General features: G+C 41.4%; 1 protein-coding gene across 1 annotated transcript in view; it reads right to left on the bottom strand.

Annotated features, from left to right (window-relative positions):
* Positions 1-85: 85 nt before the first annotated feature.
* LOC149457448 (struthiocalcin-2-like) overlaps positions 86-18,722 on the bottom strand; it is a 56,270-nt gene continuing 37,633 nt past the window's right edge. Inside the window, exons 3-6 of the mRNA XM_089683661.1 lie at positions 16,569-16,882; positions 12,388-12,525; positions 8,542-8,650; positions 86-532 (exon numbers count right to left, since the gene is read on the bottom strand). Coding sequence (XP_089539787.1) covers positions 444-532; positions 8,542-8,650; positions 12,388-12,525; positions 16,569-16,882 — 650 coding nt within the window. The 3' untranslated portion in view covers positions 86-443. The remainder of the gene's footprint in view (positions 533-8,541; positions 8,651-12,387; positions 12,526-16,568; positions 16,883-18,722) is intronic.

Raw genomic sequence — 18,722 nt, 5'->3', positions numbered from 1 at the left:
AACCTAATGCCAGCCCAAATTGACACTGAGACATATTTGATAGAAACACAATCATAAAATAGGTATAAGTATTCAAGTCAGTAAATGAAGGCAAGAGAAATAACAGTTTTTATTCCATAAAAAGAAGTAAAAGGTTAAGAATCCAGAGTGAATAGGAGTCTTTAATCACATTGTTCAACCTAGGGCAGTGCTTCAAGCTCCAACCCTGTGCTAAGTCCTACCCCAGAATTTAGCCTTCACCCTTATTTACTGTGGCCATACCATAGATGAAGAGGCAGAGCAGTAAAATAGATCTTGCAGCTTTTCTGCTGTCCAAGGGAGTAGGCCTGGAAGCAAGGTGAAAACCAAATCTCATGACACTCCTGGAGGTTGCCACCTGAAATAAGGTTATCAACTTGCTTTTCTTAGGAAAAGCTGCGATTGTTTGAAAATAGTCTTCATTACTACTTTAGGTCCCAAGGCTGAGTCGGCTTGTATATGCACACAAATGGAAGCTTCTCACTACAGCTTAGTTGACTCCAAAAATTTCCACCTAGGAAACAAAAATTAGTTTAGTGTGATGGGTCAGCTTTTAGGTAAAAACTGTATGAGCCTTAAAGAATAAGTTCACATTTTGGCCAAAAATAATAAATGCACATTTTTTTGGTAAAAAAAATGTGCAGTTATTATTTTTGTCCAAAGGAGCCTGGAGAGCATTGCACCAGCGATCAGTAGATTGCACCAGTAGATCACTGATGCCATGCAGGTCTCCTGTAGACCTGTCAGAACATCTGCTGGCCATACGGGATGTACTAGCAAGCAGATATACTGACAGGAAGCTTCAATGTACTACCACGGTGCTCCACAACGCCATGGTAGTTTATTGAATACTACAAGCCCACAGCTGCTAAGGCTGTCAGGACTTGTAGGTACTCATTCACAGAGTGCCTACAAGTGAAAGAGTGAATGAGTCACATGGTCGTGTGGGCACCAACATGTTTTCAAATCTGACAGATAGTTTGGGGAGAAGTCTCCCCGTACTATCTGTCAGAGGGAGGGAAGGGGGGGGGCGGCTGGTGCAGCTATGGGAACGTGTTACACATTCCACCCTAAAAATGTGTAGAACATGTAACATGTTCCAAAGGTGAACTTATCCTTTGCAGCCAAAATTGGAATAACACCTACTTTATATATTTGTTACATGTAACAAAGCATAATTTGAAACAATATTTAATAACTGCATCTTACCTTTTGTAGGCTACTTTATTAGGTACACCTGTTCAATTGCTTGGTAACACAAATTGCTAATCAGCCAATCACTTGGCAGTCACTCAATGCATTTCGGTATATAGACATGGTAAAGACAACTTGCTGAAGTTCAAACCAAGCATCAGAATGAGGAAAAAAAGGGATTTAGGTGATTTGAACATGGCATGGTTGTTGGTGACTGACGGCCTGGTCTGAGTATTTAAAAAACTGATGATCTAGTGGGATTTTCACACACAACCATCTCTAAGGTTTACAGAGAATGGTCCGAAAAAAAAATTATCTAATGAGTAGCAGTTGTGTGGACAAAAAATACCTTGTTGATGTCAGAGGTCAGCGGAGAATGGGCAGACCAGTTTGAGATGGTAGGCAACAGTAATTCAAATACCCACTCATTACAACCAAGGTAGGCAGAACACCATCTCTGAATGCACAACACATAGATGGGCTACAGCAGCAGAAGACCACACCGGGTGCCACTCCTGTTAGCTAAAAACAGGAAACATAGGCTACAATTTGTACAGGCTCACCAAAATTGGAACCAATAGAAGATTGGAAAAACGTTGGCTGGTCTGATGAGTCTTGATTTCAGCTGCAACATTCAGATGGTAGGGTCAGAATTTGGCATAAACAACATGAAAGCATGGATCCATCCTGCCTTGTTATCAATGGTTCATGGCTGTGCAGCCGATAAATCTGCAGCAACTGCGTGATATCTCAATATGGACCAATATCTTTAAGGAAGGTTTCCAAAAACTTGTAGAATCTATGCCATAAAGAATGAAGGCAGTTCTGAAGGCAAAAGGGGGTCCAACCCGGTACTAACAAGGTGTACCTAATAAACTGGCCAGTGAGTGTATATCATACAAGCATATAGTTGGGTTATCTCAAATTTGACTGCAAAAGTGGAAATATGTTTTAATGAAAAGATTGTATTGTTTTCAGAGCCTGTTGCGAGTCTCCCTTTCGCACATTATATATTAAAAAATATTAAGACATTATGTTTTATATTTGTTACCTCTCCCTATTTTAACAGTGATGAAGGAGGACCAAAATAAAAGACACAAGCTAGTAACTTAATTTGGCCATACATTGATCAAAATTTGTCCGGTCCAGCATGGACTGGCCAAACTTTGACCTGTGTGGCCTCCCCCACTCAACAGAAGCTGAAGGGACATTTCTGAAAAATTTTGGATGAGCATCTGCAGCAGCTAATCAGCTACAGCCACTGATAAGTCTAGTCTGGCAGTGGTGCATAAAATGATACAAACCTTTATACTAAAACTTGTTTAGAAACTAAATGAATTATATTACTCTTCCAGTCAGCTTTGATAGCACTGAGTAGGAAGGACTCAGACAGTCACCTAAAATCTAAAAATAATAGAGATATAGAATGGTGTTTATTCATTTTTTCTTTTGTGACCAGAATAAATACAAATAGAAGCCTTACATCCTTACATTTTTGTTCTGGCAGAGAGAAATTACAAGCAAATAATAAAAAAAATAATCAAGCAACCTCTGAGAGCCAATTCACACCTATGCATTTCAATGCTCGCGGTTGTAAAGCATATTAATTTATGTACAGAGGTCTGCCATTCTTTTTATGATGCTTGTTCACATCCCTGTGGTGCGTTGACATGATTTAGCCAACACAGTTCATGTCTATTGTTTTTAGTTAATGTTATGCACTATTAGGGTTTTTGTTGGAATAGTAGTGCATTTCATTGCACTTGTCCAAAAAATTAGTAGATATAAATATGCATAAATAAATGCATAGATATAAATCTAAGATTCAGAAGCAAGACTGCCCTCGTATAAAAATTCAAGAGTGGAGATCCAGATTATGACTTGTACTAGCAGGGTTGAAGGTTTTGTGCAGTACAGAGTGTGTCTCATGTATGCAACAATGGAGCAACAGCTCCAGGATGGATACTGCTGTGACAGATATGAGCGGGTTGCCCATCTGGAAACTCGCGTTAGAGATTTGGATGAGCAAGTTGCAACACTGGGCAGAACCAACAAACTTGAAAGGGGTTTTCTGCTCTCTGAGCAGGTAGCTAATGGGATTGAAGTGGAGGGCAGAGGGGCTAATCAGGACTATGAGGTAGGAAGATGGGTTACTGTAGTAAGAAGGAGTGGTAGGGGCTCACAGAAAAGGAAGGCCAGCCCTGGGTTTGTAACAAGGTTCCCATGGCCAATAGGCGAGTTGGAAGCTTTGGTGCATGAAGAGAGCTATGATTTAATTGGTATTGCTGAATCTTGGCTTCATTCTTCACATGACTGGGCCATTAACATTCCTGGCTATGTTCTCTTTCGGAGAGACAGGGTAAATAGGAAATGTGGTGGTGTCTGTCTCTATGTGAGAAGTGATCTCAGAGTCAGTGTGAAAGAGGACCTAGTTGATGGAGAGTGTGATGAGGCTGAAGTATTATGGGTGGAACTGCACATGGGGGTGCACAGCACAAAGGTAATCATTGGAGTTTGTTATAGACCTCCAAGTGTTAATGAGGAGGAAGACTCAGCTCCTTGCACAGATTGAAAGGGATGCAAGGGCTGGGACAGTGATAATAATGGGGGATTTTAACTACAAGAAAATTGAGTAATGGCACTGCAGGAACAGTTAAAGGGCAAAAATTTATAAACCTACTACAGGACAATTTTATGGTACAGTTCATAGAGGCCCCAACTAGGAATAATGCTCTGCTGGACCTGGTAATCTCAAATAGGGATGGGCTGCATGTTCGAGTCAAACATAAGTTCAACTCAAATATGGGCTATTCGCCCGCCGTGCCCCACAATGCACTGAGCCCTGACAGTGCATTGTGATTGGTGAAAGCATTGCACCTGACACAGGTAAGGTGCAGTGCTTTGACCAATCACAGCACTTGACGACATCTCAAGGGGCAGGGTGAACCCCCGCCTCCTTGTGACATTATTACAGTATTTAAAAACTGTAATCAGCGGTGAAGCTGTCAGACGGCCGGGAGCCGGCGTAGCGAGTGCAGCGTTTTTTTTTTTTTTTTCGGGTAGCAGCAGTGGCGTGCATCATTATTGACGTTGGATCTATTTTGGCGTACTTTTTAAAAAAGAACTCGTCAAAGACTGCCTCCTGTCTTTTTTACACTACACCTTTTTTTTGTGAATTAGTAGCAGTATCATGCACCGCATGCTCATTCTCATGGGGGGGGTGTTAGGATCTGGGAGCTTGGGATTCCAGATTACGATAAGCCCCCCCCACTCGCAGACCCCCACAACCACAGGCTACAGTTGTGGGGGAAGAGGCCCTTGTCCCCATCAACATGCCCCAATGATGAGGGCATGTGGCCTGCTATGGTTCAGGAGGGGGGCTCTCGCTCAGGCTGTATGCTTGGATAAGGGTCTGCTATGGATTTTGGGGGGCACCCCCACACCATTTTTTTACATTTTGGCATGGGTGTTCCCCTCAAAATCCATACCAGACCCAAAGGGCTTGCTATGGATGGGAGGGGGGACCCCACGCCATTTAAATAAACAATAAAAACATTTAATTGTAATGCCAACAATTCTTTTGACATTCAGCTGTTAGCCGGGAACCCCACTGACAGCTGAAACATGAATGAATGTTTAACTACTAATTTACCACATGATTTAATAACATAACTCATGCTGTATTTTAATAACTGAGCGGTATCTTACCACATACTCAGATGCGGTACTATACTGCTCAGTTGTTCGGTTCGTGTTCGAAGTTCGCGGTCAAACATTCTGTAGGTTTGGATGTTAGAGTGCGAACCGAACAGGGGGATGTTCGACCCCATCACTAATCTCAAACCATGCAGAGCGTATTACTAATGTCCATATAAAAGAACACCTGGATAGCAGTGACCATAACATGATATCATTTATTGTTAGCTGTAATAAACAAGCACACACGGGAAAAATAAAAATGCTCAATTTTAAGAGAGCTAATTTTCCAAGGCCGAGAGCCGCTCTCTAAGACTTAGACTGGGAGGGAATATTGGCATTGATGAACACAACACAGAAATGGGAGTTCTTCAAAAATACTGTATGTGAGCACACTGCAAAATATATTCCCATGGGCAAAAACTTTAAAAGGCTAAAAATATAACCTATGTGGCTTACGGCCAATCTTAAAAAAAGCTATAGATAATAGGAAAAGAGCTTTTATAAAATATAAAAATGAAGGAACGCTATCATTGTTTAATTATATATAACAGAATATGTAAAAATTAAATCAAGTCTGCAAAAATTGGAAAAGAACGACAGACAGCAGGAGAAACCCCCAAAAATTCTTCAAATATATTAATAGTAAAAAGTCTGAGCATGTAGGCCCTTTACAAAATAATCTAGAGTGGGTGACTGGGGACAAAGAGAAGGCACATTTATTAAATACCTTCTTCAGCTCTGTGTATACAAAGGACCATGGGGGACCTCTTGTCCATAATGGGGATGGTATTGACACAGCTCCAGATGATCCACATTGGCTCACAATTGATATGATCCAGAAATATTTAGACAGTATAAAGGTAAATAAACCACCTGGACCAGATGGCATACACCCACGGGTCCTTAAAGAATTGAGCTCTGTCATTTCAAAGCCATTATTTCTAATTCTTAGGGACTCTTTAATGACTGGCATAGTACCACTGGATTGGCATAAGGCCAATGTGGTGCCAAGATTTAAAAAGGGATCAAAATCTTTACCAAGTAAATATAGACCTGTTAGTGTAACTTTTATAGTTGGGAAGATACTGAAAAGTTTATTAAAAGACCACAAAGATGAGTTTGTGCTTGATAAAAATAGCTTGATGTGATTGTAGCCATATTAGTGCACTTGCAACAGAAACAATTGAGTACTGACGTGATACTTTTTTTACATACAATTTTGAGGACAAGCTTTCGGGGTATGCCCCTTCTTCAAGGTCCAAGCAGTACTATTACAAAGTTTTAGCAGACTGTTAGAAGAGATGTGGGGGATGAAATAAAAAAAAAAAACAGAAAGAAACACACACAGATGTACACATCAATGGTTAAAAGACCAGGATCAGACTCTAGTCTAATCCTGGTCTTTTAACCATTGTGTACATCTGTGTGTGTTTCTGTTTTTTTTTTTTTTTTTTTCTTTCATCTCCCAAATTTCTTCTAACATTCTGCTAAAACTTTGTAATAGTACTGCTTGGACCTTGAAGAAGGGGACATACCCCGAAAGCTTGTCCTCAAAATTGTATGTTAGTGCAAATAAAAAAGTATCACGTCAGTACTCAATTGTTTCTGCTTGATAAAAAAATATTTTAAGCAACAGACAGCATGGATTCATGAAAGACAGAAGTTGTCAAACAAATCGGATTTCTTATGAGGGTGTGAGCAAAACCTTGGACAGAGGTGTGGCGGTGGACTTGATCTACTTGGACAGAGGGGCAGCGGTGGACGTTGTATGCTTGGACAGAGGGGTGGCAGTGGACGTGGTATACTTGGAAAGAGGGGTGGCAGTGGATGTGGTATACTTGGACAGAGGGGCAGCGGGGGACGTGGTATACTTAGATTTTGCAAAAGCATTTGACACAGTTCCCCACACATGGCTAATGTGTAAGGTAAAGTCTACGGGCTTGGAAAAATCTGTATGTAAATGGATAGAAAACTGGCTAAAAGATGGTATTCAGTGAGTAGTGGTTAATTATTCATACTTTGAATGGTCTAAGGGTCGTCAGTGGTGTACCCCAAGGTTCAGTGTTGGGACCCTTACTTTTTAATATATTTATAAACGATATAGGGTCTGGGATTAAAAATCCCATTTCAGTCTTTGCAGATGACACCAAGCTGTGCAGTGGAATAACGTCCTTACAGGATGTCCCCAACTTACAAGCCAACCTCAGTGCTCTGTGTAATTGGGCAACTATGTGTCAAATGAGGTTAAATGTTGATAAATGTAAGGTTCTGCACTTGGGGTCTAAGAATATGCATACATCATACATACTAGGGGGGGTACAACTGGAGGAATCAATGGTGGAGAAGGATCTGGGGGTTCTTGTAGACTACAAGCTTAATAATGGCATGCAATGCCAAGCTGCGGTTTCTAAAATGAGCAAAATCCTCTCTTGTATTAACAGAGCTATAGTGTCAGGTACCGCCCGGCGGGACCTCTACTGACCCACAGAACGGGATTTCCCAGGGCGCGGACAGTATGGAGTATTGCGTAGTCAGACAAGCCGGGTCGGTAACAGTGGAGGCAGATTGGAACAGAGCAGCAGGCAAAGAGTAAATGGGTCACGAGCCAAGGTTCAGCAACAGGAGGTCAAACAGCATAGGAGTAGGCAGAAGAATAGTCAGGGACGAGCCGGGAGTCAGAGCAGGAGACGGTCAACAGGAATCAGGATCAGGCAGGGTCGGCAACAAGGTAACTTCTCTCAAGAACAGATGCACAGGGAACTAGACCTTACAGCAACCTGATCATTGTATGGCTGGTTTAAATAGCGCGCCCTGCACCGTCATTGGTGCTGCAATTGCTGCCGCGGACGCCCAGGTCCTAGTGCCTGCACATTGGTGCGCCTAGGCAATCTGCGCATGCGCAGACCCGTGCGCCGCGGCGAGCCCTGGAATCCCTGACATATAGACTTTAGAGAGAGAAATATCATATTACCCCGGTACAAATCATTAGTAAGACCTCATCTGGAATATGCAGTTCAGTTTTGGGCACCAATTCACAAAACAAACCATCAGTGGTTCATATAGTGAACTTGGTGTAGAGCTATTCAACCTGAGGTAATCACAGTGGACAAGGGGGTACTCTTTACATCTGGAGGAAAAGAAATTTAATCTCCAAACACGGAAAGGTTTCTCCACAGTGAGAGCTGTAAAAATGTGGAATAGACTCCCTCAAGAGTTGGTTCTGGCCAGCTTGGTAGATTGCCTTAAAAAAGGCCTGGATTCTTTCTTGGATAGAAAGAATATAACTGCATACTAACATTTATAGGTAAAGTTGATCCAGGGAATATCCGATTGCTTCTTGGGGGATTAGGAAATAATTTTTTTCCCTGCAGGAGCAAATTTGTTCATGCTTTGCTGGGTTTTTTGCCTTCCTCTGGATCAACTGTGGGTAGAGGATTATAACCTCTTTTTTATTTTTATGGATGAACTAAATGGACTTTTGTGTTTTTTCAGCCAGACTAACTATGTGACTATGTAAATCCCACTAATGATTTTTCTCTTTAATTTTTCACCTTAATATGCAGGTAAAAACACTTTTTCTGAATCAATTATAAACAGGGTATACAGTATTTTAATAGGAGTTATAATTACCTCCATGGCTAATGCTCAAGCACAACTTTCCACCAAATATTTTGTTTAAAAGGTTGCCTGGTAATTTCAAAAAGCTGAATGGAGATCCGTCAGCCCAAGAATTCGATCCCTAAGAAAAAAGTAATGTCAGGTTAATAATTCCAATACCAACCTCAACTGAGGTTTAAAAAGAGATGCTTAAAGTATGTAAACCGTAAATCTATTTTCAGCATGTTTGGCACCATGTCTCACGTATGCAATTTTATTAAATAAATCATTTCCTGTGACTTTGTTGCAAAGTTTTTTTACCTGGAGATCTTGCCAATAATAATATTTCCTGTAGCGAGGTAACAATGCTAAGCCCCTACCTCGCATTTAGCAGCAGTGCTGTAAGCCTGCCACGTGTACTCCTGTATACCATTGAACAGATTGGCAACCCAACAACCAACCAAAGGATTACCCTTGCAATAAACAGACATTGACAGTACAGGTGAAACCGGAAAATTTAGAATATCGTCCAAAAGTTCATTTATTTCAGTAATGCAACTTAAAAGGTGAAACTAATATATGAGATAGACTCATTACATGCAAAGCAAGATATTTCAAGCCGTGATTTGTCATAATTGTGATTATTATGGCTTACAGCTCATGAAAACCCCAAATCCACAATCTCAGAAAATTAGAATATTACATGCAATCAATAAAACAAGGATTGTACATAGAACAATATCGGACCTCTGAAAAGTATAAGCATGCATATGTACTCAGTACTTGGTTTGGGCCCCTTTTGAGCAATTACTGCCTCAATGCGGCGTGGCATGGAAGCTATCAGCCTGTGGCACTGCTGAGGTGTTATGGAAGACCAGGATGCTTCAATAGCGGCCTTCAGCTCTTCTGCATTGTTCGGTCTCATGTCTCTCATCTTTCTCTTGGCAATGCCCCATAGATTCTCTATGGGGTTCAGGTCAGGCGAGTTTGCTGGCCAATCAAGCACAGTAATCCCACGGTCATTGAACCAGGATTTGGTGTTTTTGGCAGTGTGGGCAGGTGCCAAGTCCTACTGGAAAATGAAGTCAGCATCCCCATAAAGCTCGTCTGCGGAAGGAAGCATGAAGTGCTCCAAAATCTCCTGGTAGACAGCTGCGTTGACCCTGGACTTAATGAAGCACAGTGGACCAACACCAGCAGATGACATGGCTCCCCAAATCAACACAGACTGGAAACTTCACACTGGACTTCAAGCATCTTGCAGTGTGTGCCTCTCCATTCTTCCTCCATACTCTGGGTCCTTGGTTTCCAAATGAGATGCAAAAGTTGCTCTCATCAGAAAAGAGGACTTTGGACCACTGAGATACAGACCAGGTCTATTTTTCTTTAGCCCAGGTAAGACGCTTCTGACGTTGTTTGTTGTTCAGGAGCGGCTTGACAAGAGGAATACGACATTTGAAGCCTATGTCCAGCATCCATCTGTGTGTGGTGGCTCTTGATGCACTGACTCCAGCCTCAGTCCACTCCTTGTGAAAGTCCCCAACACTTTTGAATGGCCTTTTCCTGACAATCCTCTCCAGGCTGCGGTCATCCCTGCTGCTTGTGCACCTTTTTCTTCCACACTTTTCCCTTCCACATAACTTTCTATTAATGTGCTTTGATACAGCACTTTGGGAACATCCGACTTCTTTTGCAATTACCTTTTGAGGCTTTCCCTCCTTATGGAGGGTGTCAGTGATGGTTTTCTGCACAACTGTCAGGTCAGCAGTCTTTCCCATGATTGTGATTTCTACTGAACCAGACTGGGAGACTATTTAAAGGCTCAGGAACCCTTTGCAAGTGTTATGGCTTAATTAGCTGATTAGAGTGGGACACTCTGATGAGATTGTGGATTTGGGGTTTTCATGAGCTGTAAGCCATAATCGTCACAATTATGACAAATCACGGCTTGAACTATCTTGCTTTGCATGTAATGAGTCTATCTCATATATTTGTTTCACCTTTTAAGTTGCATTACTGAAATAAAAGAACTTTTACACGATATTCAAATTTTTCGGGTTTCACCTGTATAATCAGACTGAAATTTATTTTGCTATATTATATTGTACAAATGCTGTTTTCATGTTTCAGTTTTTCTATCTTAAAATGATGAAAAAAACATACATAATACACCCACATATTTCCATTGCCTGGAAGCATTGTTTCTATATCATCTGGTTGGTTTGGATTGAGAAGCAAGCTCTGTCTTGCTAGAGGCCTTCATGCCTGATTAGGTCTAGATTCACACCTTTGCGTTTTTGCTTAGTGTGCAGTATATCACATCATTCCATAGGAATTACATCACATACATCCTCTTACATACAGCATCCTGGATTGTGTATTATCCCTGTTGGTCTCCATTAAGCCAACCCATGCCTCTTATCAGAGGCCCCATAAAATTTATGGTCTCAGAATTGGAACGGTCTTGTCATTTTATCAAAATGTGGTCTTTATAGTAAGGCTTCATGCATTGTGCTATTCAGTTATTTGCTGGGGCCCCAAGCAGAGCTGGACTGGAGGGTAGGCAGAAGAGGTGGCTTCTTGGGTGCAGGAGCGGAGATGCAGAAAGGACAAGACTTAAAACCTAACTAGTTCATGGCTCAAGAAGGAGGTGGGGGGGGGGCAGTTTGGACCTTTCACCTTGGTTGCTAAAGGACCTTTTCTCAGCACTTGCTACAAAAGATTTCTTGGGTTCCCTAATAGCTAGTTTGCTGTTTTCTTTAGCCCTGAGACAATCCAACGGAATTTTAGAGAGGATTATTGTATGCAGGAGTTAACAAATTGGGTGTGACGAGATTTTTAAAAATGACTATAGTGCTCATTTTGTATCTTAAAAACTGCCCTGAGATTTGTCTTCTTCTTTTTCTGCTTGGTCTCCTGCTATGCTATTTTTGTGCAGTATACCATAGAGGGGGACCTTTTCCTTTGTTGTCACCCGAAACTAAGCTGGCTTGGGCAGATGAATCAATGCAGAGAAAAACTTTATTTCTTAACGTATGAGACAGCAAGTAGAGAAGTCTCAAACGGAAAGGGGTGGATTGATAAATGTAGTAAGTAAGCAAAATTTTGTACCAGCCTTTCCCTAACTCCTGGACTCCATAGCAGTCACAGAAAAAAATGGTAAGACAAGTTGGAAAGTATCACACAAAGGAGATAGTGACTTCACTAAATATCCATTGATTTACAAGCAGCATGTAAATATCACTAGAGTAAAACTAATGTGTTATTGCAGTACAGCACCTATATCATGTAGCATGGGAAACCATAGGGAGAGGATGGCATTTTGGTGTAGACTTCCATCAATGAGGCTGAATAGCATTGCATCATGCATGTCATACTGCCCATCTCATGAACTTTTCATGAACCTTTAGTTCATGTCCCTCCCCACCCCCTAAAATTGAACATATGCATTTTTGTAAGTTGCAAGCAGTGTATTTGACAAGGTATCACCATCTTGCAGTCCTTGTACAACAGAGGTCAAGGTGGGAGAGGAAGAAGCATTCATCACAAGGTGCCAATCAGTTCATGTGCTGGCAAGGAGCATACGGATAGGAGGAGAGAGCAGAGTGACAGACATATGAGCTTATCGCTGTGCTACTACTCCTTCATGGTCCCCTCAGGGGACTGGAGGACCCAGAAGAATGTGGAAATCTTTTGCAGAAAAGAAGGACTGAAGGTTTTGTGACTGCGCCCCCAACATACACAGTTATGACCCTACCACCATGATTTAAAAATAGACAACATTTTCAACCTCATAACCCTACCATAAAAGAATGGAGGTACACAAGCAGCCAATTTTTGCCTGTAATTTATTTGTTCAAAAGTTGGGAGAATGGTTACCTTCTCGCTGTTGGCTCCAGTCCAGAACTTGTCATCAAGGGAACCTTGTGATTCTGCAAGAGCCATGAGGAACAGGTTGTGGTTGTCATTCAGGACGCTGGTCAGATGGGCACGACTGAAGAGAGACTGGCAGTGACCCTGGGTGGAGCAGAGATAACTGAGTACATAAAGGCATTAACAAAAGATTGTTGAGTTGGACAAGTGATTTTGGCCATCCTTTTTGAATTTTTTAGCCAATAGCCGACTCTATTGTCTCAGTTAAGTTTCCTTTAGCCCTGCTGGCTAAACGACAATAAAAGGAAGCTGAATTCAAATTATGTTTTTATTAAAGGAAACATATTTATACATAGATAGGTTGCAATGTTGACTTCTTTTTTAAAATGTTAGTTGCAGTTTCTCTTTTCAATACCTCCTCACTGACCCAGACCAAAAAGACATAAAAGTTAAACCAGCGCTCCTAATCTACGTATTTGATGCAGTCAGTGACTTAGTCATGGGATCATCTCTACAGCTAGGGAACTTGTAGGGGGGAAAACCAGCTCCTTCTGACACGTGCAGCTGGATCCCACCTGCATACACCCTGTCCTTCAAGACATCACCCTTGTGTTCTGTTTAAACCCACATACAGTATTGTTAATGTGCATGGATGCTGGTCCTCCGGGTCACTGCACACCTAACCCCATACATCAGCCTATGTTTTCCATGGTCCAGATAGAAGCTCCAGAAGTCCAACTGACCACCCAGAGTCCATGAGACACGGGGGCCTAGGCCATCTAATGCATGATAAGGTTTACTTTCACCACCAGACGAGGGCTCCTTTTCTTCTATCACCACCAACTCCAGAGTCAACAAAATTTACACCAGTAAAATCTCATCTTTTTATCCCCTAGGCATTGGTTGTACACTGTATACTGTCCCATATTACTCTAAGTGGAGCATCACATAGAGCCTTCTGGTTGTAAATTTAACTCTTTTACTTGTCATAATGTAAACAGAACAGTCCAAATCAATGGCAGCACAATCTTTGATATACTGGCAATAATGCTAGGTATGAGCAGACAAAACATTGTTCGTTAATAGCCAGGAACGAGCATGGCAGTACTCACACACTAAATCTCACTCCTTATCTCAATTCCCAGTCTCAGGCCTTGCACTGAAGCTTCTCTTTGCCCCTCCCCATCCCCCCTTCCCCCAGAAGGGGACATCACACCAAACCCCCTCCGATGTCCTCTCCTTGGTGGTTCCAAACTCTGTTCAACACCCAGCCCCTCCCACCTATATTTAGGGTCACCCCAACTTCACCACTCCACCTCTATGGAGCACCTAAAACTAAAGGGGACCTAACCTCTGCCTACAAGCCAGCATTTTCAGAAAGTATGACTAGCAATGATAGCTCTTCATGAGCACAGAGACCATGATGGGTCACGGTTAGCAGGCGAATAGGAGGGGGTATGTCACTTCCCACACACCTGTTTGAAGAAAGATTTTGCACTCAAATTCCTCTCTATCATGCCACATCCGTGTCCATTCACCTCTATGGGGTGTAGTGGCAGGCAGTAAACCGACCTACCATGACATACCCTATTTTTATGCTGTGCTGCAAAGTCCTTCCAAACCACCTCATTGGGTTCCTTGGAACCCCCAGGAGGGAACGCTGGACAGGGGGTGGGCTTTGGTGTACCATAGGTCTATATTTGGTATTTTTTTATTAGTCCAGGGTAGGGGAACTCCTTACCCAAAGTGTACTATATACATTATGTATTTGAAAAGCACCCTGCATAAAAAAAATCCACTATCAGTTTGTATCTCTCTTTTGTTTGGGGCGTCAAATTGGACCCCTGTAACTCACAGAGGAAAGGTTTCAGACTAACCAAGGATACCCATTTAGTGTTTTCAAAATAAAACTGTCATTGTAAGAGGGAGATAATGTTTAACATACTGTACAACTGGTTTAGACCCAATTCACATATATGTGGTGCCGAAAATTGCAGCGAATCCTGCGTGTTTCCCACACTGCATTGAAATAGCACTCCATTCATGCAATCTGCTACTGGTGTCCATGTTAAATTAATGACACTCACACTAAACATATTGGAAAATGCAGTGTGATTTCAAGAATCAGATCACATGGGTGTAAACACCCATGCAATCAGACTGGTGAAGCAAAAAAAAGAAAAAAAGGTTCCTGAACCTTTTTTTTAGTGTGGGTGAGGTATGAATCTAGCCCCAAAAAAATTAATGGGCTCCAGTCCAAATCACATGCGATTTCCCGCACTTCTATATGGTCGATCCACTCTTAAAGTGATTTTAAACCCTGAGTAAAAACTTAAAAACTGAGTAAAATGCTTAAAAAAGCATTTTCAGCAACTGATTAATTAATCACTTACTGAGTATGCAGCTTCTTCATCTTTTAATTCTTGTTTATGTTCCAGTTTTAGCTGGTGCCCTGACTGCTGCCCCAGATTTCCTGTTGCAGGGTGGCTCCTTTGTCTTGCAGTAACCTATGGAGCCACCCTTGCCTGCAGGGATTAGAGTTGTGTCTGCTTACACTGTGTGCATCAATAGAAACACACAACCCTGTAGCATAGGATGGCAAGATACCCCATATGGAAGAAAAATATATTTGAAATATATATTCAAAATATTCTTCCCAAATATATTGACATATATTTGAAATACTACAATTATGACCATAATCAATATATTTCAAAATATATTTCAATAAATAAAAACGCATTTCAACATACAATATATATATAGAGAATATGGCCAAAATTGTAGAATTTCAAATATATGTCAATATATTTGGGAAGAATATTTTTAAAATATATTTTTCTTCCATGTGGGTCTCCCTTACTACCCCTCCCATTTACAAGCTAACAACAAATTTTCTTGACTGTGATATCCACTGTTCATTTTTTCCTGTGAAGACCAGAAGTCCAGGGAAGCAGCACTGGGGAACAGGAGGGCAGGGGTAAAAAGTGTAACAAAATAGTTTACTGGTGAATGGTTATTTTCTTGTGCTCAATGTGTTAAACTAAAAAACACAGAGTTTATAATAAACTAAATATACACTATACAATTAAAGAATTGAAGGAGTGGGGCAGAAAAATGTCAGCTGAACAGTGTCTGCATCTAATCAGATGCAGTGGCTGTTGGGGTATTCTGACAGGCGCTGACTGCAGCTTCCAGAGCAAGAAATTCGCCCATCTGTGCGGTAGAGCATGAATAGAGTACACTGTTAGATTATTTACATTTAAATAATCTATGTGTATATACCCAATTTTAATGCCCGGTAAACTGACACATTTCCAGCTACTGCATGCAAGCCTGGCTGATAACAGAGCAATTGGCTGCATAAAAAACATTTATAAAATAAAATCAATCTCAGTTCCTGTACAAAGGTAGGTTTATGGGCTCTTTAACAAGCAAACAGCGGTCATGTGGGCAAGCCATAGAATGTAGGGTAGGTGTGTATCAAATACAGGTTTACAGGTCCTATAAAAATGATGTCACATGTTGCTGTAATGCTGTACACTTTTGTATGCTATCTACTTTATATTAAGTAATCAGCAGCTGATTTCATTACTTCCTGAGTATGCAGCTTCTTTATCTTTCAATCCTGGCCTATGTTCCAGTATAACTGGGTACTGACTTGGGCATTATGCCTGCTATGACTCCTGGGATATGCAAGTCATATATCTCAGGAGCCATAGTGCTTCATAGAGAAAGGTGGAGTGGTCCTCAGGATGACGTCATATAAAAAGACGGCGAGCAGGAGCAGAATTCAGACAGGATTCTGCAGGACATTGCTAGATCTCTGGGCAAGTGGGTATCTGAAATATTCAGGACTCATAACAAGGTATGGAGGGATTTTTTTTTTTAAAAAAAGGGGAGGAGGACTGTAGAACCACTGTAAAGTGTATATAATACCTAACAGCAAACAGGCAGTGGTCTCTACAGCAGTCCAACATATTCCCTGCTTAGTCATGGAGCTCTGAAAGTCAGGAAAACTCATGCACCCTGCTCGAACACACAACAAGTGTGTTGGACCTCTGCAGACAGACCCCTGTTTCCACACAGAGAGCAAAGGGCCCGCACTACAGCATGCTGTCAAAGGGACAGGCTTTTTTTACTCAGGCTGTAGCTGCTGCATAAAGAAACAAACTGTAAAAATTCACCTCAGCCTCCTTCCAGGTGAGTTTCTTAGAGACGTAGATGTGACAGTATCCAAGGTAGGAAACCCATCCATCTTTACATGGGCCCTGGCAAAAATACTTTGGGTTCAATTCATCTGGGACCAACGGCATTTGTGGTTTTCCGTGCTTTTCTTCTGACGAAGAACTCTTCCCGAAGTGCAGAAAAGGCAGGTGAATTTCCTTAGACTTCGAACCTTTATGGCTCTCATGCTTTTCTTCTGACGAAGAACTCTTCCCCTTGTGGATCTCCTTAGAGTTAGAACCTTCATGGCTCCCGTGCTTCCCAAATATCCAACCTACAAAAAGGGTTCTTGGTTTATTGATCATAAACGGAACATACAATGTTTTTTAAATTAGTTTTTCTCTATAATGCCTAGAACTAAAATTTTAAATTTATTCAGAGTGGAACTAAAAAATAATGTTTCTCAATTGTGACAATAGTTGTCCATGTCTATGCAAGGTACATTGTACGGTCATCAGAAGACTATGTGACAGGGCGATAATGCAGGAGAACAGTTGGGAGACAGGATGGTCCTGAACAAAAACCTTCATGGCAGGAACACCAGTTATTACTTTAATGAAAGCTGTAGATTTAATTTTTTTTTGTTATTGGTATTTGTAAAAAATAACTAAAGTATATAAAAACCTAGTCATTTACCTAAAATCTTAAATCTTTATTTAAATCTATGGCTTTCATTAAAGTAATCACATAGTTACATAGTAACTATGTCATTACTTTGAAAGCTGAAGATTTAAACATTTTTGAAAATAGCTTACAACAAAGATAATTTAGATGAGGGACTAGGTTTGCGTATACACTATATTGTCAAAAGTATTAGGACACCCCTGAAATTACTGGATTCAGGTGTTCCAATCACCTCCATGGCCACAGGTGTATAAAATCAAGCACCTAGGCATGCAGACTGCTTCTACAAACATTTGTGAAAGAATGGCTCTCAGGAGCTCAGTGACTCCAAGCGTGGTACCGTGATAGGTTGCCACCTGTGCAATAAGTCCATCTGTGAAATTTCCTTGCTACTAAATATTCCACAGTCAACTGTTAGTGGTATTATAACAAAGTGGAAGCAACTAGGAACAACAGCAACTCCACCATGAAGTGGTAGGCCACGTAAAATGACACAGCAGGGTCAGTGTATGCTGAAGAGCACAGTGCGCAGAAGTCGCCAACTGTCTGCAGAGTTATTAGCTAAAGATCTCCAAACTTCATGTGGCCTTCAGATTAGCACAACAACAGTGCGTAGAGAGCTTCATGGAATGGGTTTCCACGGCCAAGCAGCTGCATCTAAGACTTACATCACCAAGTGCAATGCAAAGCGTCGGATGCCGTGGTGTAAAGCACGCTGCCACTGGACTCTAGAGCAGTGGAGATGTGTTCTCTGGAGTGGCAAATCACATGTCTCTGTCTGGCAATCCAATGGACATGTCTGGGTTTGGCAATCGCCAGGAGAACAGTGCTTGCCTGACTGCATTGTGCCAAGTGTAAAGTTTGGTGGAGGAGGGATAATGGTATGGGGTTGTTTTTCAGGGGTTGGGCTTGGTCCCTTAGTTCCAGTGAAGGGAACTCTTAAGGCATCAGCATACCAAAACATTTTGGACAATTTCATGCTCCCAACTTTGTGGGAACAGTTGGGGATGGCCCCTTCCTGTTCCAACATGACTGTGCACCAGTGCACAAAGCAAGGTCTATAAAAACACAAATTAGCATGGAAACTCGAGCAAGCCCTTCTTGTCTAACATCAGTGCCTGACCTCACAAATGCGCTTCTGGAAGAATGGTCAAACATTCCCATAGACACCCTCCTAAACCTTGTGGACAGCCTTCCCAGAAGAGTTGAAGCTGTTATAGCTGCAAAGGGCGGGCCAACTCAATACTGAAACCTACAGATTAAGACTGGGATGCCAATGAAGTTCGTATGTGTATAAAGGCAGGTGTCCTAGTACTTTTGGCAATATAGTGTACTTCAGTTATTTTCTACAAATGCCAATGACAAAAGAAATATATAAAACTTAAATAAATGGACTAGAGAAATTGTAGCTTCAATTTAAAGAAAAATGTCACAAAGTGATTATGTCCACAGTGCCTTGCTAACTGGAGGAAAGGAAAGAGCTAAAACAG

Source organism: Staurois parvus, unplaced genomic scaffold (assembly GCF_062004578.1).
Source record: "Staurois parvus isolate SC_StPar_1 unplaced genomic scaffold, SC_StPar_1.0 ptg000320l, whole genome shotgun sequence".
NCBI classification, from domain to species: domain Eukaryota; kingdom Metazoa; phylum Chordata; class Amphibia; order Anura; family Ranidae; genus Staurois; species Staurois parvus.
This window is presented reverse-complemented; position numbering and strand designations above follow the sequence as displayed.